We start from the raw sequence: 22,698 nt of genomic DNA, 5'->3' as shown, positions 1-22,698 counted from the left end.
CTGTGAAATGAGATACAAACGGACATGCAGAGCTTAGCAAGGTGCCTGTGCTTAGTATTCAGTGAGAGGAAGGGTGATGATCTCAAAAGGATTTGCTCATAGACCTTATTGTGAGGAAACAAAGCAATGCCTTCTTTGAAGCCAGATGTTAACATTTCATAGTCAAACAACCTTTTTTTTTTTGTCTTATGTATCCAAAGGCCTTCTGTCTTTGCCCCTTTCTTGACTTTCTGCATCTGAGAGAGATTACAAGAGTGTTCCATGGACCCCGCAACTTCTGTGCTCTACAGAGCAGGTCTCAGTTGTGGCCAGGTACCTGTATATGATGCACGCCGTGTTCTGGCAGGTACTGCAATTGTTGAGATCTTGGCCAGTTCGATAAAAGTTGCGCCTGCAAAATAGAGCATTTGCTAGATAAATCTATGGGCAAACGCCCCCTGGGATGCACACATTCTACAGACTCATTTCCTGCAGCACAGCAATGTCCTTCTCATGATTTCCAAAGTCTGAAGTTTCATGACCATTGCAAACAAAGAAACAAGAAATCCGTATTAGTAGGATCTCATGTTTCTGGAATGCTTTATAGATGTTTAAGCCCTTTGAGATCTGGATTTTCTTCATGCTGACAGTAATCCTCTGAGATGGGTCAGTTATTCTTACCCCAACATGATAAATGAGGAAACTGAAGGACTTTGCAAATGAGTAGAGGAAGATGATTAAAACTCCTGATCCCTTTAGGTCAGTACGTTTCTCCCTGTCTCGTCACAGTGCTTCTCTCTTGTAAGGCACTGCTGACTCTGATTCATAGCAGCAAATGCCAGGTAATTAATTCTTCCTTTCCCTACCCTTTTGTTGATTAGCTTTCACTATCCCTTTTTCTCAGTCTTTAGGGAGCTCTGTTTCAAGGAAGGAGCATCCCACACCTAAACAAATAACTGCCTTCCTGTCCTCAGATGGATGCTGAGTCACCCAGGAAAGCATTTTGGAGCTTCTTTCTCTTTGCGGAATTATGATCTCATTTCAGTCCCTACTTAGCTGGTCCATGATGGACTGGCTCAAGCCTTCAAAGTGGTTATTGGAGGGCAAGGTCGACAGTAAGCCTAGTGGCTACCTCAAGTCCTCTGGACAAGCACACAAATAGCTAAAATACCACACAAATGTAGTAACTCCCTACAGGGACAGGGTTGGGGCAGACCCGCATACTGTCATTCTCCTCTATCATTTATTGCCTGTACCCACATCTTAATAAAAAGTAACTTTTGACCCTGCTGTTTCATTGTCCCCTTTCTCCAGTCTATTGTCATTTGGAAATAAAAACCAGTCATCGGGGAAATTCACCAAAGCCTACAACCCAATGAAACCCGGTCCGAACAAAGGGAGACCATTGCTTATAACTTGGGGAAATGATAGGATCTCGAACATTTTGGAGACATTTTTCTAATGGAAGGCAAGGTTCTGTCTCTGCCCCTATCCTCCCAAATGATTCCACCCTGCCCCCGCTCCCCCAAATCCACCTTACCCTTCTGTGAGAGCTCGCGCTTTCTCCAAGTCTTGAATTACATTCAAAAGGACTTTGATTTTCTCTTGGTTTGAGTGCAGAGACTCCTCCACAGATTGCAGCCTGCCCTGGAGGTCACAGAGCTCTCCCTGCGCCAGGTGAATTGGGGTAATCCCCCCAGTCACTCTCTGCTGCTTGGTCTCCCTTTTCGGGAGAGAGGAGGGGAGGTAACCACTTCCTGGACAGTTCTGAAGCTCTGGGATGTCTGACTTGATGGGGTTCTTTGCCGTCTGCTCCTGGAACACAGGGCCAGATTCTGACTCACTGTTAGTTTGGAGTGGCTGCAGATCCTGGTAATTGTTACTGGATGAAGAACAGTCTGAAGCCCCCCCCGGTTGGGCTGGCTGGCTGTGGGAGCCAGGAGGAGGGGAGCTGTGAGTCCATGGATGTGAGGGAGCACACCTTTCCTTTGACCTAGATGACAGAGGGCCAAGGTCTTTGTCATCGGAGTTATCTTTGGGCAAAAGCAGTTCGGGTTGCAGTTTCCCTGTGCCAGGCGTGTGATTGGCTCTCCTGGGGGCATTTAAGCAGGGTGGGCTTCTTTCTGAATCTGGTGGCAGCTCTCTTCTTCCGTCACCTGGACGCCGGTCAACCAAAGGGGGTATGGAGTTGCTAATCTCAGCAGACCCGTCTGGGCTCAAAGTAGACTCCCTTCCTCCCCAGGTAGGACTGTGGTAAATGTCATCTGGGACCTGAATGGCAGCTGTTACTTTCTCCAAGCCTCTCCATGTCCCAGCTTCAAAGCATATGCTTACAGGCCCATTGCTTTGCACCTTGGACATTCTAGGGAGAAACGGGTGGGACACCTTGACCCTTCGAGGCCCATCCTCAAGATGCTGAGCCAGCCGTAAGTAGGCAAGGTCAGAGGACACAATGTCCTGCTCAGAGAGATTGCCGTTCACCTGGATGGCATCTTGGGATGCTGTCGGCATTTCCACCAGGGACTTGCTGGCTGTGAGTCTCTTCCTTTTAAAAACTGGGAAATGCTTCCTGAGACTGGGGGACGTTTGGATCGCGATGTTCCGAAAGCCCCCTGCCTTCTGGGACCTGGGAAAGGAGAGTGAGTAGGTGGGGAGGTGATGGTGCCTGGAGGCCTGAGTCTTGCCCATTACAGCCGGGTCCTCGGATGTCTGGACATCCACCTCAGCTAGGCCAGGTGGAGTCTTACTGGTGCCATCTTCCTTGAATCGGACCTGCTGAGATTTGCTCCTGCGGTGGTGAGGTTGCTTCACCAGCTCCACAGACTCTAGACTGTTACGTTTCAGAAGCACAGGCCTCACTTTCATACTTTGCTGGGCCATCGAGTCTCAGTTGAAAGGATTAGGACCATACACTTCTCCTGGGCACATTTCCTTAGGTCTTTGGAGCAGCATCTAATGACAGCATCTCAGACACAGAGATCTGCCTCTGTGTATGGGCAGCTCTGTTGGCCATTCCCAGCCAGTAGGTTTTACTTAAGGGGAGAGGGCTCTCCGTAAGGCTTCCCCTGCAGTTAAAATCTTATTCCATTGCAGTGGTAGTTACCACTTAGATAAACAAGGAGTTAGGCTAATTATTAATCCTCTGATCTACCATGAGAGCTGGTGGGCTGTTTATCAAGGTAGGTTGGCAGGCAGTTCTGATCCTGTAAGAAGCTTGCGATCTTGAACAAAAAGACAACAAAAGTACCATTTAGAGGAGAGCGCCAGACTCCCAATGTGTGAATTCCAAAAGAAACCTGCTACGTCTGGAACATACGGCTTCCTTTCTGGGAGCATCGATTCCCAGTCTAAAACTACAGGAACCTTAAACACATCTTCTTTCCATCACATGTAAACAGGTGGAGAAATAAGTGACCCGGGGCTTGGCTTCTTTCCTGGTACATGATGCTCCTAATGGAACATCCCTATTTATGTAAATCAAAGCTTCCTCCTTTGAGTCCATTGTTTTCTTTCATGCTGTCTCCTTTCTCTTCTGTGAGCAAAACTTCCTAAATAGCCTCACAGAACCCAGTGGGGTGTGACACGGACATCCAGGGGCATTCAGAGGGCAGAGTCCCTGTTGTGCCGTCGTGGCTGAAGTTCACATGTGGGGAAAGTGAGCCACATTAGCAGCCTCTGGGTATTTGAGCCCGAAACTTTGTTCACTTGGGCTTGGGGTCAGGGGCCTGGTAGTCTTTATCAGCACACAAAGGGAGTCTGAAAAGAAAAAGACAAAAAGATGCAACTGAGAACACAGTTCCTGTGGACCTGGGGCTTCTCTCCAGACTCCAGTCTCCCAGCTGAGGGCTTCTGAGTGGGTGGACTAGAGGTAAGTCAACTTGCTGCCTCTGTGTGTGATCCCCCAGTGAGCCAGGCACCTGTGGCTACCGGGCCTTGAAGCAGAATGCCTGTCTGCCTGGATCATCTCCTCCTTTCATTCCCAGGCATCACCCAGCCAACTCCTGCTCATCCATGAAACTCTAGCTTAAATGTCTTTCTAATGACTCCTCCCTCACACACACCTCTGGTTCTAGATCATATCAGGACCTCCCTTAGTTCAATATATTTGTATCACATTCTTTAAAACACAAGTTTTATTATCCCTAAATAATCATTTGTCTATGTATTTATTTAATGTGCATCTCCCCCCCTACCCTATAAGCTCCAGGGTGTCAGGGGCTAAAGCCTTTTTTTTTTTTTTTTTTTACTGCTAGGTGTTTCTAGCCCTCCTTCAGGCTTACTGTGAGTGTGTAATGAGCATTTACTCAAAGAGAGGATGGCTGAATACAGCCAAGAAGAGCCCGGGAATGGGGATGGGGATCCTAAGGTATTCTGCTAGGGCAATCAGATGGTGAATTCTCTCTGCTAGGACTGAAACACTTGCTAGACAATGAGATTTTCACCTGTTTTTTTTTTTTTCATTTTTAATTGCTTTCTAGGAGATGAATGTGCATAAAATTCTCCATGGAAAGTGTACCTTGTAATAGTAACAGTTACTACTTACTGAACACTTATTTTTATCGTGCTGTGGGCTTTACTTGCATTTCATTACAACCCTTGTTTATCAAGTACTCACTAATGCACCAGGTACTGTTCTAAGCACTTTCAAAGCCATAACTCATTCATTCTCTACCCTATAAAAGTGGATGCTCTTATAATCCCCATTTTACAGTTTGAATATGCTAGGGCCCAAGGACATACAGCTTGTGACAGAGCCAAGGTCTGAATTTAAATAGTCCGGCACCAGAGTCTGTGCTCTTAAACTCTGACTCTACTGCTTTCCCAATACTGCATTATCTCATTAATCCTTAGAACAAAACTATGAGGTTTTATGATCCCCAGTGGACTGATGAGGAAACGGAGGCTCAGAGATATTAAGTACCCAGTGGAGGAACTGAGAGATGAACCCAGGAGTCTGTGATTCCAAAGTCCAGGTTCTTACCCATAAGGTGATGATTTTGTCCTCTTGGGATCTTCCTGGTACTCAGGGCAGTGATTTGAATGTAGAGTTTGAAGACCTGTGCAGGTCTTCGAGATGCAGGCGACTGTGCCCTGGCCTGTCCGGGGCAGGTGAATCTGTTTGTTTCAAGTATGAGGTGAAATGAGGCAAGTGTGAAGCCTTTGTGTGTTGAACAAATGATTTTAAAAGACAATGAGAGGATAAAATAGTCCATCAGTATTTGGGTGTCTTTGAGGGAATATTCTGTCTGTGGCACTCAGCCTTATCATAAAGATCAAAACCTCTGGCTTCTCTAAGCGTGGGTGCTTTGCTCCCAAGATGTTCTCCGCTTGCTGGTGGGGGCACCCATTTTGTGGGTGCAGCTTAAGCCTTGATTCTCAGTGTTCTGCTCTTCCCAGGAATTACTAGATGATGCTTATAGCAATTTTGACTTACCCAGGTCCCAGCTACCTTGAGAGGGCCAGCTAATCTCGTGAGGCTGGTGTAGGTGGTGGCAGGTCCTGAAAGAGGAAAGGGTTCATCTAATGCTAATAAGTTGTCAACCTGTCATCAGGTTCTAGAATTCCTCCTCACATTCTGGGCTCAAATCCTTGTCCCTTCCTGGCTGAAGGATTTGGGACAGTATTTATTCTCTCCTAACCTCATGGTTTTCATCTGTAAAATGGAGATGACATAGAGCATAGACACTGCGTTTATGTGGGTCTGATGGGAGAAATAATGAGACAGTGCATTCAAAGTCCTCATCACGGAGCTCAGGTCACAGATCACTTAGGCTACAATTGTCTGAAGCTGGTTTTCGTAAGAGCTAGTATCTACTGAACTTTGGCTCTGTGCCAGGCATTGTCATAGGTGTCCATTTATTTTTGTCCTTAATAATTTCCATGACAGTCTTAGAGGCAGGCACTGTCAGTCACGCCTTTTGTAAACGAGAAAACTGAGGCACAGAAGGTTAAGTAATTTGTCCCAAGTCGCTCACCCTGTGAACCCAAGGACTGCCCCTGGAGCGTCCGCCCCTCACCACTGGGGTTTCCCGCCTCCTCCGGAGCCAGGGAAGGGCTCATCTTGTTAGGCGGTCAGGCAGGTCCCGAAGTCCTTTCACATTTTCCTTCTGAAAGTCAGCCACTGTTCTGGTGTTCACCCTGCTTTTCCTCTAGGAAATGTATACATCCCTGACATGTTTTATTTTAATCTTTAAAGACAGTTTTCTATTTTTAAAGCATTACAGGTTCATTGCAAAAAATCAAATAGCGTAGATAAAAAAGGAAGGAAAAAATCACCTGATATCTCACTATCAGAAAGTGCCACTCTGGCCCGATGGTTTGGAGAAGGGCATTCTCGGCACTTGGCTGTGTGGTGATTGCACTCACAGCAGGCACAGTGTATACATGCAGATTTAGAGGAGGCCTTCTTTCTTTTCCCATTGAACAACATGGAGAAGTTTCCACATTATGGCACATAGATTTGTACCCTTATTTTAAGTAGGCTAATAGCACTCTGTTGTCTGTTGCATGATCTATTCAAATAATATTCTTTTGTGGATAGTTAGGTTGTTTCTAAATATTTGATATTATTAATAATCCTATAAATAACATTTTTATCTCTGTGAACTTTGGAGCACTTGTCTAATTATTTTCTTTGGATAAATTTGTGAAAGAAGAATTCATGGATTAAAGACATTTTACATTTCATTGATATTACCTCTTTTCCTTCCAGAAAGTTCTACCAATGGGCAGCCCTACTATTGGCTGTGTGAGAAAGCCTTTTCACCAGAGCCTCTTTGTCACTGTGTTTGGTCAGTTTCTGATGTTGTTTTTCATCATTACTAATAGAATGGGAGAGTATCTCATTCTCACTGTGGGACTTACTCAAGACTGGGCATTTTCCATGTGCTTCTTTGTTTTATACTACATTTCGTATAGGTGAAGAATGAAAAACTGAAAGTGACAATGTGAACAATTAAGCTTTCACAGGAGTGAAAACTCTTGTGTCCTAGACATGACCTAGGAAGCTTAGCAAATATAAACATTTCCACCTTTAAAAAACTGCATATTTACATTGGAGAAGGAAATGGCAACCACTCCAATATTCTTGCCTGGGAAATCCCATGGACAGAGAGGCCTGGCAGGATACAGTCCATGGGGTTGCACAGAGTTGGACACGACGAAGCAACTTAGCATCTTTTGCCCCCCGTACACACCATGACCTCTGCACAGATGTGTCCCAAGGAGGATAGCTGGCTAAACAGAAAGGCCTTCTGTAGCCCTCAGGTCTCAGGCCCCTAGCTGGCCCTTAATTGATAGGGGGTTGCCTGGGCCTTGGCAGTTAGGGCTTACTGGATATCCTGGCCACGGTCCAGAATTGTTCCCTAAGCTGGCTGGAGGTCTATGCAGATCTTTGCAATGTTTCATTCTCTCTTCTCTTGATTATTGACTTACTGACACAAATCATATCAGATGTTCCGCATGAAATTGGTGTCAACTTAATAAGTACAGAGACACTTAGTCCTATCTCCGTAGATCTTCAATTTTAGACTTTTTCTGAAATAGTCTCCCGGGTCTCTTCTCTAGCATGTATTTAGGCTATACAGTGAAGGCTTAGGTGCATAAGTTTCACTCTGACTGATTTTGACTAGAATTTTCCACTTTCTGACTGTTGATCTGAAATAAGTGATTGTCCTTCATGACACCACATAGGTGGTTGTGAGGATTACCAGAGATAAACCACATAAAATGACCAGCGGTTAGCTTCTAACACAGAGACCGACTGGAGACCCTGATCTCATATAAATAATGTGGGTCCATCCACTTCCCTGTGGGAGAGTAAACTTCAGGTGAATTTATAAGAGAGCATGCTCAAGGATGGCATCCCCAGGAATTCTGTCCGTCTCTCTGGGCCATGTCTGCATTTCACGTCTCCGTGTGCGGCTACTACCTGATGACATTCAGTCTCCTCAGTTAGACTACAAAGGAAAGTGGGCACAGTCCACTCGAGCTCCTGCCTCCAGCCTGACACAGAACAAGTGCTGAGTAAACTCTTGTCAAAGGAATGGATATAATCCTATACTGCTCTCATTTGCCTTAGCTTCTGTGGCAGATGATAGTTTTGTAGTTAGTACAGGTGGTGCTAGAGGTAAAGAACCCACCTGCCAATGCAGAAGACGTAAGAACCGCGGGTTTGATCCCTGAGTCAGGAAGATCTTCTGGAGGAGAATACGGCAACCCACTCCAATATTCTTGCTTGGAGAATCCCATGGACAGAGGAGCCTGGAGAGCTACAGTCCATAGGGTTGCACAGAGTCAGATATGACTGAAGTGACTTAGCATGCACACGTGGAATAAATATTTGTGTAACTAAGAGCAAATAAATTAACTTGCTTCCCTTTTCAATGATATATTATCAATGATATATTTTCAATAGTTTTCTGTGATGAATAAACTATGTCCCTTAGTAGATTATGCTTGCTCTGTTTGTGACTCACATTCAATTCGGTTAAACTTTATTGAGAATCTGTTATGATCTTGACACTGTGATAAACACTGTGGAGATTATAAAGAAGAATAAGATCTAAGCTCTATCATAGCACTAAGAAGGCACCTGGTAATGACGTGTTATATGGAAGTAATCCCTGGGAAGTGGTACAGACTTGGGGTTGACTTGGAGGAGGACACTTGATTCATTTTGTGTACTCAAATCCTGCCATATCAAGGTGCTCCAAAGGTGCTTTATGTTTCAGATGGGGTTTGGACTTTGTCCTTTGTTCCAGAAGTCAGCAGGTTTTTTCTTTTTTCCATAAAAGGCCAGATAGTAAATATTTTTAGCTTCACCAGCCATAAGCTTTCTGCTGCAACTATTCAAACTCTGCCATTGTAGCAAGAAAGCAGTTGTATACAGTATATCAACAAATGGCTGTGTCTGTGTTCCTATAAAACTGAAATGTACAAGATAGGCAATGGGACAGATTTGGCCTAAGGAGTGGGGTAGAGTTGCCCACCCCTGGCTTTAGGCAATGTGGAGTCATTGGTGGGTTTGAGAAGGGCACTTGATTATGTTTCTGTTTTTCAGAGAAAGCTCCCATTTGCCTACATGCTGCCATTTCCTTTCTCCTTCTGTATTCAGAGTCAGTAATAATAATTCTTACTATTTATACCACACTTTACAACTTACAAAGCATTTTCAAATCCCATGTAATCCCTCCTTACAGCATTCACAAGCATTGCCCCTGTTTCCAAGAGGAGGAATCGGACCCGAAAGAGTTAGTTAGATGGCTCATCCTAAGTCACAGGAGTAGGACTCTAATGGAGACCTCATGAACCTACCACCACCACCACTATTAACACACACACACACACACACACACACACACTCCATTTAGCCTGCCGGCTGTCTAACCATTTTATGTATTGGTCGTGTTTCCTCAGCTAGAGGATGCATCCTTAAAGGGCAGGACTGTGTCTTACACTCCCTTCACATCCTCCAGTGTAGGAGACACAGTGCTGAGTTTGTGGGATCTGATCTCTCACCCCTGGGTCTTATAGTTCTTCCTATCAAAGTTTCCATTCCCTTCCATCTGTATTCAGTTAGTTGTTGGTGAATCTGTCAGCAAGCATTACTGCTTACCTATCTGAAATAAAAGAGTTAATGTTTGTGATCAAAGCCTTTGCTTGTCTTTTCAATTTGAAAATTGCCCCACTAGCTTTCTCCATAAGGAAAAGAGGGCAGTAAATACTTTGGCTCTGTCTTAATCTACACTTGCCCCCAAATGGTTAAGAAGTCGAAGTTAACTGTCTTTTACCATATGGAATTACGAAGCAGAGGTATACTTGAAGGCAGAATTAGGAACTGAAAAGCCAGTTTAAGGCCTCATATATCTGGACTCTAGAAAGATACTAGATCTGTAGTGATCATGAAATCCTTTTCTCATTTTTCATTGTGCCCTGTCTGACCTTTTCTCACAATTTCTGCTATTTATGCCAGGTCTCCATCATCTCCCATCTGTGCCACCAAAAGAGAGGTCTGCATACTTGTCTCCTTTACCATCCATTTTCTGCACAGCAGCCAGAGCCATTTTTATAAAATTTAATCAGGTCACATCAGGCCCTTCTTTGAAACGCTCCAAAGGTAGCCTACCGAATTTAAATTAAATCTCAAATCTTTACAAAATCTGCTAAAACCTGCATTATCTGGCCGTGTCTACCTTCCTGACCCCATCTCATCTCAGACCACATTTCCCCTTGCTTTCTTATGGCCTGGACCCCCTGGCCCTGGACACACCACATTCATTCTTATTATCTGACCTTTGCATTGGCTGTCTCCTTTGTCTAGGCACCTCTTCCCCCAGGTCTCTCTGAGGCTGGTCTCTCTGCCCATCAAGCCTCAGGTCCAAGGGTGTCTTCTCCAGGAGGCCTCCGCTCACCTCCTCTCCATCCTCCATGTCCCTGTGTGCAGCTGTGGCCTATGCTATTAATGTGATTATTTTTATTGAGTGTCGCTGTCCCTTTTATTGAGGAACCTCAATAGACATTTTTTGAATGAATGAGTGAATGAATTCTTAAGAGTCATACAACCTTAGAAATAGCACAGAAAACTTTAAAATTTGACACCTTGAGGAGCATCTCATTCAGTGGTTTTCAAATCTCTAGCCCTGGAATCAGATTTCCAAATCCAAGCTGAAACCCAAGCCCAACATCTAAAACAGAATAAAGTCACACTGTTCTAGACAAATGTGGGATGCAGTGATCCCACAGTTACTCTGAGCCATGCCCTGGAACCCTAGGGTTCCAAGTGAGCCCAGTTTGGAAACCACTGAGATAAAGCCTTTCATTGTACAGATGGTGAAACTTAGGCCCTGTGCAGTTCTTGTCTACCTGTAAAGTCCTTGAGAATGCAGGGTCACTGGTTTGTATCCTGGGCCCCAGAAAGGTCCCTGGCACAGAGCAGGAACCCAGGGCACATCTGTTGAGCTGTTGGGGCACCACTGAACTGCTGAAGGCAGCTGTGGAGCTGACACCACGCTGAAGGCAGAAACAGAGCAGGATGCCAGGCATTCGGCCTCTGTTCTCCAGCGCAGCAGCGAGATGGAGGGACCATGGCTTCCATCTGGTTCAGGATCTGGCGCCTCGTTTAGAACAGACCTAGTGGAGGAGATCAGCTTCCTAGTCCCCTTCTGCTGCTGCAGCCCACAGGCTGCGCTTGTCAAAGAAAGCAGGGAAGTCAGGGTTGCCGTCTTTGTTGTCATTATTTAGTCTCTAAGTCATGTCTGACTCTTTTGCGGCCCCATGGACTGTAGCCCACCAGGCTCCTCTGTCCGTGGGATATTCCCAAGAATACTGGAGTGGGTTGCCATTTCCTTCTCCGGGGGATCTTCCTGACCCAGGAATCAAACCCATGTCTCCTGCACTGGCAGGCGGATTCTTTACCACTGAACCATCAGTGAAGCCCAGAGTTGCCATCTACCACTTCTTTATTCTTATTCTCTTTCTTCTCACTTCTCTTCCTTTTTAAAATTATGAAATGTTTCAGGCATGCAAAGCAGCACAGAGGAGAATATAGTGAACATAGCAATCACTGTTAACCCCCAACCTAGCTTCAGAAAGAAAATGCTACAAATCCAGCGAAGCCTTCCTCCTTGGTTGCCTCTCCTCTCTCCTTTTATTCCCCTCTTCTGTCTTCACCCTTGCCCTCTGTTTCCATTTTCTCCTGCACTTCTCCTCCTCCAGCTCCCTCTCCATCCCTTCCTCAACTCTCTTGCATTGTCTTTGTTACACCCTTCTTCCTCATCCTTCTCCCCTTCTCCTTTTCTTTTCTTTCTCTCCAGTCCCTTCTCATTCTCCCTTGCATCTTCAAGAAGAACTTGTAGGTCAGTGATTCATTCCTTTGGCTGTTTAGTGTCAAGGATGATAACTCAGTATCTCTTGGAGTTGCCTCTCCTGCAAACTTTAGGGTACCTGCCCTGCAGGTTGACAGATCTCTGGTCCACACATTTTTCAGCTAGAGGCACTGGCTGCTTCTGCTGCTGCATCTGGAAGGTCACCTCCAGGTTGCTCTCTCCAGGGTAGAAGCTTTACTAGCTTCAGATGCAATTGCCAGTCACTTCTTCCAGCTTCTTCTCATAAAGAAAAGAGCCATAGTCTGATACATCTCTATAGTTTACTCAGCATTTTGAATTTTTTCCAGAAAGCTTTCCAGATCTCTCTCACTGCATTTCTATTTCACCACATCACTGGGGACATTTTCTTACCATTTTAAAGGTTATACTCTTTGGAATTTTAAAGAATTTGATGTACTTTTCCTGGGGCTGGACACTGGAGAGCTGCCTGCACAGACTTGCAGAAGAATCTTTCTCCTTTTGTGTTTGTCATCAGAGGAGTAACTTTGTGTCAGATGGAAGTGCAGGCACAGGTTGAGTGGTTAGGTCTCAATCCTCTTCTCCATCTGCTCAAGTCCAGGAAAGCCAGCAAGAAGCTAGGCAACGATGATTTGCATTCTTTAAATAAATTCATTTGTAGGGTAAGCAGTTGGCTTAGGCCACATCTAGGTTCTTTTTCACTGTGGAGCTGTCCCTACTTCCTGTTTCAAATGGGGTTGGGGTGGGGCTCAGTTCTAGCAAGAGAAGGCAGGAAGCGCCTTTCCTGTGTCAGCAACACCTTCTATGGTTTTATGGCACCTGCCTCCTTCTTAATTAGTCTGAGTTTGCACTTGGTAATCTCATTCTGTCAATTGTCTGATGATGTTATGAATAAAACAATCAAAGTCTTCCCATTCAAAAGGGACCTATACTCCCATGTAAACCAGCCAAATGCATTTGGCTGATTAAAATTCTAGTACTAATACTAGAAATAAGAATGATGCCAACAACCCTTTGGCCTTGAATAGAAATGCTAAAGTTTTCAAAGAGTTTCCAGATGTACTGGTCCATTTTGCCCTCACACCAAGTACTGTCAAGACCAGGCAGTATCCCTCCCATTCCTGCAAATGAGGAAACTGTGGAAGGGAGGGGAGAGGTTTACCAAGACTGTGGTCTGGTATGGCCAAAGGGAACCTCAAAACTTTTTGGATCAGGGAGTGTCCAGTGGGGCTAGAGGAAGTCCAGCGCCCACCAGAGGCACCTTGGGCGAAGGCCAGCTGATGTGGCTCACAGCATAGACTTGTTGAGGATGCCCACTCCCCGACATAGACACACACAACAGACAGTTGTCAGGCCCCAGACTCCGCAGCACTCCACCCTCCCTTGTACCGCAAAGCCTTGGCAGGCAGCTGCAGTGAACGCTTTCTGGCTTCTGGATCCCTGCCTGCACTGCAGAATTTTCACAAGGAGAAGGGAAGGAGGGAAGGTAATGGTCTGATCTAATCACAGATGAACCGAGAACTCAGAGGCAGCCAGCAGTGTGCCGAGGTGTTAAAGAGTCCAGCCCTCAATTCGCAGCCAAGCAAAAGGTGTACAACATGTAGTAGGTGCTCAAATCAGCAGCTGTCACTGCTCTCATTTTTACCATGATTTTACCATGATGCATTGGGTCCCTACCTGCACAGACAGAGGTCAGAGGACAGAAGCCCGGGGTGTAAGGGTCCCTGCTGGGAGCTGCAGCAAATCTTAAGTAACACTAAGGAATACAGTAAAGTAAAAACAGTAAACTTGAAGAGAATATGCATCAGACGTCTCCTCTGGTTTGGGTATTCTCCGTGAGCCTGGGGATGTCTCCGTGCTTTTTGTTGTTCGTTTCCTCCTCGCTGGCTCTGCCCCGGGCCTCAGACCATTGCTGGTGTCAGCGTCCCTGTCTGACCTCCCGTACCGTCCCTGCCAGTGCTAGTTCTGATACCCCGTCTGTCTCCCAAGTACCTCACAGGCCAGTGAGGACACCTTTTCTTACCTCTCACTCGGTGGACCCACGATGTTGGCCTGATGACAAGGATGCTCTGTGACTTACTGATAATTGGTCAAATCACAAAGGATAAAACGTTGCATTTAAATGTCTTCCCTTCTCCTCTTTCTTTCTCCTTTCCTTCTCTGCCTTCCTCTCCGTCCTCCATCTCTCCCTTCCTTCTTGTGAGGGGAAGGGCATGTGAGCAGAGAGAGCTGGGCAGCCACCCAGTCAGTGCCAGCCCAAGCCTCCTCCCTACCCCTAAGGGCAGGAGACAGAGAAAAGCACTGAGCTGGGAAGACCCCTGTCCCCGGGCCCAAGGGTGCTGACTCTTAGTCACCTGCAGTCCACAGAATCTCCACGCCTGCCCCACCCTGGAGAGAAGCAGCTTGAATTCACTTATCCCATCCTGCTTAGAGCTTCCCGGAGCCCCATGTGTGCCCCAGACTCCAGCCACTAGGGCTCCCGCACTCTCCCCATGTCCCCAGGTGTAACACAGGCCCCAGGGGTGAGGTGGCATTCCATCTCCTGGGACTGAATACAGGTAGTTATTTAGAGAGACCTTTTTCATAATAAAGAGTTGTTCGCAGGTTCACACTTGTTGAATGACCTAGAGTAAGTCACATGATCTCTTTGAGCCCAGTTTCCTCATTTTAGAATGAAAAGAATATTTGGCTTATGTAATGAAGTGTCTGGCACATAATAGGGATAGAAAGGATCAGCCAGCAGACCTCTTGGCTCCCTTCCTGCCTCCTTTCCTATTTCCTGGGCTGAACATTGTCCCGCGATGGCCCCACGTCCATCCCCTGGCCTTGTCTTGCTTGCACAGAGACCTTTATACAAATGATATGATCTTCAGCCAGGCCCTAGCCACCCTGAGCCATCCTGGCTGGTCATATGTTGAGCCTGGCTTGCTGGACAGAGGCCCTGGGATCAGCCGAAGCACCCGGTGCGCTGGGACGGGGAGAGGGAGCCAGACACACTGCTGTGCTCGGGAGCGGATGATGACGGCGGCTCCCCGAAGCTCACCTTGAGAGGCTCTAGGCTGAGGTCCACAGCCTCACAGGCCAGAGCTGCTGTGGATGACTCTCCTCATCTGAAATACCAGATGTGAATCTGTTTAGAGAGGTCTGATCATTTAGGTAGTATAGCATGGTGGACTAGGGCATACATTTTGAAAATGGACTGCCTAGGTTTTAATTCTTGCTCTGCCATTTTCTGAATCTGCGACTCAGGGTAAATTACTTAACTTCTGTGTGCTTTGGTTTCTTCATCTGTAATGCATGGCTAATAACATTACTTCATAAGTTGGCTGTAAGGTTTAAATGAAATCATACTTGTAGAGCATTCAGGAAAGTTACCCATCAGGCCATAAACACTTAATCCATGTGGGCTCCTGTTATCATTCATAGTGTTAGTACCCTTAGCATCATCACCACCATTGTTATTATCAAAGTCTGAGAAACAACAAAGATTTACATCACTCACCAGTCATGCTGCTCAGACGCCCATCTATCAAAACAGGTGTATTTAATCTATCAAACGTATGTATTCCCCTCCTACCTACTGTACCTAGTGGTTTCGAGAACTGACTGATATAGAAGTAAATGCTTGTGACAGTTTATCATAAAAAGCAGATATTGTAAAACCAAAAGCAATAGTAACTAACCAAAGACAGGAGGCAGAACACAGGAAAGAGGAGAAGCACTGAGCACAGACTCTAGTGTGAGTTTCCTGGTAAGCCACGGCCAAAAGGGGAAACCAAGTGCAACGTGTCACTGTCATTACTTCGTGCATAAAATATGTCATCTCATTACAAGTCGTGGCCTTTTTCTTAGTCTTGGGCTCTAAGAAAAATCTATCAAGAATATTCACTATAAATGTTTTTCAAATCTAAAGTTTCAGGTCTAACCTCTGGGAGAAAAGATAATTCTAGTGAGATTTTGGTATTATCACAATAAAATTGGTTGAAGAGATGTGAGTTCTTTAGCCTGGATAAGAGAAATGGGGTGTGTGTGTGGAGGGGGTACTGGGCGGAAAGGGGGGGCATGATGTTCCATTGAAGGCCACTACCACATCAAGTGCGGGGATAACATATTTCTGTGATGATTCTCAAAAAAGAATCAGAACTCCTTGGTGGCCTGCCTCAAGGATGCAAACTGAGTTTCAGCTAAAGACAAAAATTCCTCCAAACTCAAGTGATGCCACTACATAGTGAACTAGCTGTGACGTCATGAGTTCCCTGCCCTGCAAATGTTTGTCTGGGTGGCCAACCTTCAGTTCCATGTGCGGAAGCTCACGGCTCTGTCAGGGAGCATAGAAATGACTCCTACATTCCAGGCCACTTTCATATTTTCCAGGCCTACATAATACAGCGGTAGATACTCCAAAGACGAGATGAGCTTTTCTCCTTTGCCTATAGATTAATAGCTAAAACAAAACCCATTTCCTACAATGCTGCTATCTTAGAAATCCAGTAGCAGGCTGCTAGAGCAGCCAAACCACTTTTGAAATTATTACTCGAGATAAAGACTATTAGGAAATCACTTGGCCAAGCAAATGTCAGCAGGTTTGGGGAAACAGTCCCTCCTTCAGAAAGGACAGCGTCACTTGCCACCAGCCTCCTCTGTGTGTCCCGTCTGCCATCAGCACAAGCAAATGCACATCCCTGGGGTTTCCCGAGCCCCAGCCCTGCTCTCCTCCATCCAGGCATTCATCAGTGGGGCTGCCACCATCTCCTTCCTCACTGGGGCTCCTTTGGGGTCCATATCTTGCTTAACATGCATGACCAGTGCCTCTGCAGTGCCCGGCACATAGTCAGTCAATAGCTGTAGCATATGGTTAGGTGCATAGGCTCTGGAGCCTGACAGCCTGGGTTTGAATTCCAGCTGTATCATTTATTAGTTATGAGCTTTCTGAGCCTCAGTTTCCTTATCTGTAGAATGGGATCGATTAGAGTACCCTCTGTGTGTGCGTGCACATGTGCACGCACACACACACAATTGTGTATGTTGAAGAGATAATAAAAGTTCAGCTTTTGGCATAGTGTTGGCCTTATCTATTGTATCAGAAGTCAGCAAACTATTTCCGGCAAGGGTCAGATAGCAAATATCTGCATCTCTGGAGGTCTCTGTTACAGCTATTTAACTCTGCCATTGCAGCATGAAAGTACCTGTAGATAATACATAAATGAATGAGCTGGTATTCCAATAAAACCCTATTTACACAAACAGGGAGTGAGTGGGATGTAGACCCTGGTTTGCCAATCCCTGTGGTCATAGGAAGCGGTAAATGAGATGATCAGATGGAAAGCTTAAGCAAGCACAGGGACTCCAGGAGAGAAACCCAGTGGAATTATGGTGGTTTCAACAGCAGTGCCCAGTGGTTGAGAACTCGAGATGTAGAGTCAGAAAGGTCTGAGTTTAAAATCTCGTTTGGGTGAATGGTGTGTGGTCTATGTGCATTGGTTTCCAATTCTATAAAATGCAAAACTGTAAGTAAAAGGGACCTACCTGAAATGACTGATGTGTAGATGAGAAGAGATGGTAAGACATGGTTCCAGGCATTTAATAAGATGTCAGTAAGTGTTAGTAATGAGGATGATGACGCCAAAGTGACTGCCAAACTGAACTAAGGGAAACTGAACATCCTCCCCTACCACTGAGGATACCCTCCTAGAATGGCTTACAAGGTAGAACAAGGGCTTCTGATGCGGAGAGTGGCTGATACCCTGCCCTGAGGCTTCTGTTTCCTTATCCATGAATGGAGCCAGTATTCCTGGCTTTCTCCCTGAAGAGACGGGTAGAATAAGACCACGGCGGGAGAGCCCACGTATCGTCTACTTAGAAATATTATGCTAAGTCAGCACCAAAATCAATGGCCACAATCCCCGTGTGTGTCAGAAATGAGCCGGTCTTGCCCTCCTTGAGTGGGTCTGTAAATAGCTAGAGGGGACAAAAGATCAGTAATGGAGAATATGAACTTTTGTCTTGGGCTGTGCATAGCTATTTGGAGACTTGGGTTTGGAGCAGGTCTGAGAAGCCCTTTGACTTTAAATTGCTTTTGTTTGAGATTAGTGTCCTAGGAAAGCATGTCTCCGCGTATCACATTTTGTTCAGGGAAGATATTGCTGTCAAAGGTAGGCTCACTGTGCCCCTCTCTATTCCTTTTTGACACATGAAGACTTCCTAAGCAGGGAATCTCTCCTATGTTCACACTGTGATATTTTTAAAAATGTCAGAAGTTTTGTCTTTCTTTGTCTCAGATTTCCCAGAAAAAATATTCGGGACTGCAACAGCCCTAATTAATGTTATCAGGTCTCTGCCTTAATCATATACTAATTGGTACTGATTTTCAGTTATGTCATTTCTCTCCACTAAGATGATGGGATTTTCCCAAAAGATCCTATCTTTCCCCCCCAAGACTAGAAACCATAAACTCTCTTTTCCTTTTCTTTCTTCCTTCCTTCCTTATTCCCTTCTCTCCTTTTATTAAACATCTGCTATGTGCCAAATACTGTGTGGCACATTAGGAGTACCTTAATGTTCTCAGGTCTGAAGGATGAGATGGGCAAGTTACAGACAGTATGATAAGAGGCCAGCTCTAAGCAGGGTCGGGGTACTGTGGAAATGAGGGGTTTCCCTTGTGGCTCAGACAGTAGAGAATCCGCCTGCAATGCGGGAGAGCCAGGCTCGATCCCTGGGTGGGGAAGATCCCCTGGAGAAGGGAATGGGTACATACTTCAGTATTCTTGCCCGGAGAATTCCATGGACAGAGGAGCCTGGCAGGCTGCAGTCCTTGGGGTCGCAAAGAGTCGGATATAACTGAGTGACTTTTACTTTCCACTGTGGAAATGTACCTTTGGAGTGCCTGCCTGTTACTGGAATGGGGAAATACTTCCTGGTGGAGGGGATCCTTGAGCTTTTTAGGATGAGTAGGAGTCCAAGCAGGTGAAGATGAAGGAAGCAGCAGACTAAAAATTATGTCTAGTCTGGACAGGGAAATAAATGTTGTTCCCTCCACCTGAACTTAGTTACTTGGCAGGACAAGGGCATGTGGCAATTGTCAGGAAGACTGGCTTGTAGCAGGAAGGGCATGAAGGACTTTATCGACAAACAGATCTTCTAGAGCTACTATTTCTCTGATTTGGCCGTAATTACGTCAAGAATGCCATCTCCTTTGTCCACTGTTACTAATTAGAGCTTTAATTAACAGTTATGCACTCCTTTGATGAGTACGGTGGTAAAGTAAGTTAATTATGACTTAATATGTAGAGGTTGCTACCCACTGTCTTTCAATACATGCAGTCTGTTGGGAGAGAGGAAGCAACACAAAAGATCTTGATGGTAAAAAAAACTGAAAAAGATTATCTCCGACCATCAAGATGCACATAAAACCTGTTCTGGAATTTAATGTAAGGAAGTTGATAAAGACAAGAAAATAGTAGATTAGGAGTTCACCAGTGTCTGGCACTGGGGACCACCCTGGGATAAACCTGTGATAGCAAACAGTCATGGTCCTGCCCGTTTCAGAACTTAGCTTTGGGTAGGAAAGGTCGATGCTAAGCAGATGAACACACAAATAATTATAAGATGTGCTAAGTATTGTGAGAAAAGATGGAGTCCTCAGAGAGAATAGGGAGACCACATTTACATTTGGGTTAGGAAGTACTTTCTGAGACAGTGATGTTTGAGCTCGGGAGGGATGCGGGGAGTTATCTAAGTGAGCAGATGGGTATGGAAGGGCAGTGTTTCAGGCAGAAGAATACTGTGTATACTGGCCCAGAGGCAAGGAGGTACTTGGCCTGTGTAATAGCTCCAGAATGTCCTTCATGGCCAGAGCCCAGGGAGTGGGTCAAGGTTAGCCCTGAGGAGGTAGGCAGGAGCAGCAATGCTGATGCTGAAGGTCGTGTTAAGTCTTTCAGTTGATTCTGAAAACAGGAGTTTTAAACAGTGTGTGTGTGAGAAAGACAGAGAAAAAAGGGAGAAAGAAGCATAGCATTTTTGTTTTAAAAGAAATTTACTAGTTCTAAGAAAAAAATGTTTATACAAGGACAAACTAACTGCTTCAAATCAGGATTTTCAAAGGACATTTGTAGGATTTTCTGAATCATTTCAGCCATGAGCTATGATGTAACCACCGTGTGTGCTTACATCTTTTGAGAAGAGTCACCCCCTTCTTCTGCGGGGTGGCAGTTTGCTGGGGGCAGTGCCGTCCACTCCTGCCCTCGTGTTTAGGGCATGCGTGCTGGCAGCGCACCCTCCGTCTGAGGCATCAGCCTCCAGGAGACAGGGATCGCCCAGATGTGCAGTCAGTCAAACCGTGTGGTTCTCCAACTCTCTATGCAGGGCAGCTGCGGCAGCCGTGATACAAATGGGAGTGGTTCCTGACCTTTGCCGATTATGCCATCCATCGGGGCAAACACCACAAGAACACTAAAATGACCCAGGGAAGTATAGGAGAGTCCTGGCAAGTTAGTCCAAGCATGCGTTAGCTCCCCCACCATGGAGCTGACGAAGTGTGAAGGCCAGTTCTCACAGGAGTGAAGAGGCATGCTAATAAATAACACCCCTGAGCACCTACTGCGTGCCAGGTGTTCTTTTAAAGGCTGTGAGTGCTGCTTCAATTAATCCTCAAACTACACAGCAAGCCCCGTTTTAGGAAGCTGAGACACAGAGAAGTTGAGTGACTTTGCTAAGCTCCCACAGCAGTAAGTAGCACAAAGGAGTTTGAACCCAGAGACTTAACTATTCAGAGCTCATGCTCTTAGCTTCTGTGTGATGAAGTCAGGTGGAGTGGCTCCCTAGAGGGAGAGGCCATGGCCTGGGTGGAGAAAAGTAGGAAATACTGAGTCTCAACTGTTCTATAGGTTGCATGCTACTGAGGTTCTGTGGGGCGGCGGCGGGGGTGGGGGGGTCATTTGGGAACTAAGATTCTTAGTGTGATATTGATTGTTTTAGAGAGTGGAGAACCTTCCTTCTGTTCACAGATTCCTTCCTCAAATTCCTTTCAAGCATCTTTGATCTGCAGGAACTGTGATGGGTACTGGGAGGCAGCAGTGAGTTGAAATGTCCCCCCAGAGTTCACAGTGTAGTGGGAGAGTCATAAAAGAAAATGCAGGTGCTACCCTGGTGGTCCAGTGGTTAAAACTTTACCTTCCAATGGAGGGGTTGTGGGTTTGATACCTGGTGGGGGAGCTAATATCTCACATGCCTCACAGCCAAAATACCAAAACATAAAACAGAAATGATATTGCAACAGATTCAACAAAGACTTTAAAAATGGTCCACATCAAGAAAAATCTTAAAAAAAAAAAAGTAAGTATGGCGTGATAAGTACCCAGCATGAAGAGGCCACAAGGTGTAGGTGTCCATGGGACTGGCAGGCATCCCTGATATGCTTTTGTGGTGGCTTGAGTCTGAGATACTAAGGGTAGGGGAGTCTCTTCAAAGGACCGGGCGTTAAGTATGAGCATGGAAAATGAGTATGGAAAGTAGGACTTAGCCAGGTGAAGGGCTGGGGGCGGGGGGGCAGCAGTGGGGCAGTGAGGAGGGAAATCACTTCCAGAAACATTATACAGGACACCCTCCAACCCCAGAAATAAGACAGCAGGTTCTTTAGAGGAGCTGGTGGGAAGAACGCACTTAGGGAAGTCATGAGAACAGAGAGAAGTTTGGAGAAAAGTTGACAGGAACTGGATCATCAGGGAGTTCAGATCGCATCCTGAGGACTATGAGAGCCCCCCTGGGTTTGAGGGGAATAGAAGGTATTAATAAGAAGCTGTCTGGGGCAGTCTGATCCTGTGTATAAGTCTTGGGTGACTGTGATGTGCTGATAGCATCTTTAGCAAGAACATGATGATCTGGCTCCCAGGAAGTGGTTTGACTCTGAGGAAGGTTTTCCCTTGCATCTTCATAGAACCTGTCTCTCCTTTTTACACTGAGCTTGCCAAGTAGTTGAGGTGTGTTTTGTTTTTTAAAGAACTCCTTGCTCCTCTATATCATCTGCCCATCTATGAGGTTTCTACCAGTGTGTACATACACAGCTTGAAGTCTCATTTCTGGGCAGCCTGTCCTTAGTGGGAGTGGTGGGGGAGGGATGTAAGTGGGCAGGAGGAGAGTCTGTAGGAGGGGACGGGGCAAGGTCGTCAGGGATCACGGGCCTTTAGGGTGCTGGTGACCCCAGAAACCCCCTTGCCTCATCCTTTCTCACTCACTTGGGAGCCTCCCAACTGATTCTTCCTCTTGGGAGCGCTCTTCAATCAATTAAGAAAGCTCCCCATCGTTTAAGGGGGCAGCAGTAGTCTGATACAGATGCTTGGGTAGCCTCAGCTCACCAAGCATGAAGTATATTAACCACATTGAAATTTCCATCAGCAACATGTTATGGAGCTAATTTGTGGGCTTATTAACCCCAAACCGCTTCTGATGAAGGTCTGTCTTCGGGTAAGAATGCCCGCTCAAAGGCCCGGGGCATCTTTGGGGTTGTTTCCCAGCCAAAGCAGTTCAGTGTTAGGTAAGGAACTGGCTTCTGGAACCAGAGAGACACAGTTTGATTCCAGCTGTGTTACCCTGAGCAAGTGACTGAACCTCTCTGAGCCTTGGTTACTTATTTACAAGGCAGAGATACTAGTCATAACCCTCTCACAGTGCTTTGGTCAGAATCAAGTGACCCCGTGCAGTGTTTGGTAGATGTGAGGAACCATTATCGTTATTATTTTTTGTGATGGCTTTAGGAAAGACTACAAATTCAGATGTCTTCAGGGTAAATGAATGAAGCAGCTTGAGAGAAAGATCGGAAGAGAGAAAAATGACACCCAGGACACAGCTGCTGTTCAGTGTCAGCCTTCATTGTTAAATGATA

General features: G+C 45.8%; 2 protein-coding genes across 5 annotated transcripts in view; one reads left to right on the top strand and one right to left on the bottom strand.

The window, feature by feature from the left end:
• Positions 1 to 22,698, top strand: part of DOCK2 (dedicator of cytokinesis 2) — a 456,669-nt gene that overhangs the window by 244,113 nt on the left and 189,858 nt on the right. The gene's annotated exons all lie outside the window — the stretch shown is intronic.
• INSYN2B (inhibitory synaptic factor family member 2B) overlaps positions 1 to 22,698 on the bottom strand; it is a 120,895-nt gene that overhangs the window by 21,946 nt on the left and 76,251 nt on the right. For 2 of the 3 annotated variants that reach the window (XM_070476856.1, XM_070476857.1), the window contains exons 2-4: positions 8,121 to 8,249; positions 1,520 to 3,735; positions 317 to 391 (exon numbers count right to left, since the gene is read on the bottom strand). In XM_070476856.1, coding sequence (XP_070332957.1) covers positions 317 to 391; positions 1,520 to 2,859 — 1,415 coding nt within the window. In that variant the 5' untranslated portion in view covers positions 2,860 to 3,735; positions 8,121 to 8,249. The remainder of the gene's footprint in view (positions 1 to 316; positions 392 to 1,519; positions 3,736 to 8,120; positions 8,250 to 22,698) is intronic. The other variant, XM_020875050.2, reaches the window with a different exon arrangement.

The sequence above is a fragment of the Odocoileus virginianus genome, chromosome 14, assembly GCF_023699985.2.
Source record: "Odocoileus virginianus isolate 20LAN1187 ecotype Illinois chromosome 14, Ovbor_1.2, whole genome shotgun sequence".
Classification (NCBI taxonomy): Eukaryota; Metazoa; Chordata; class Mammalia; order Artiodactyla; family Cervidae; genus Odocoileus; species Odocoileus virginianus.
This window is presented reverse-complemented; position numbering and strand designations above follow the sequence as displayed.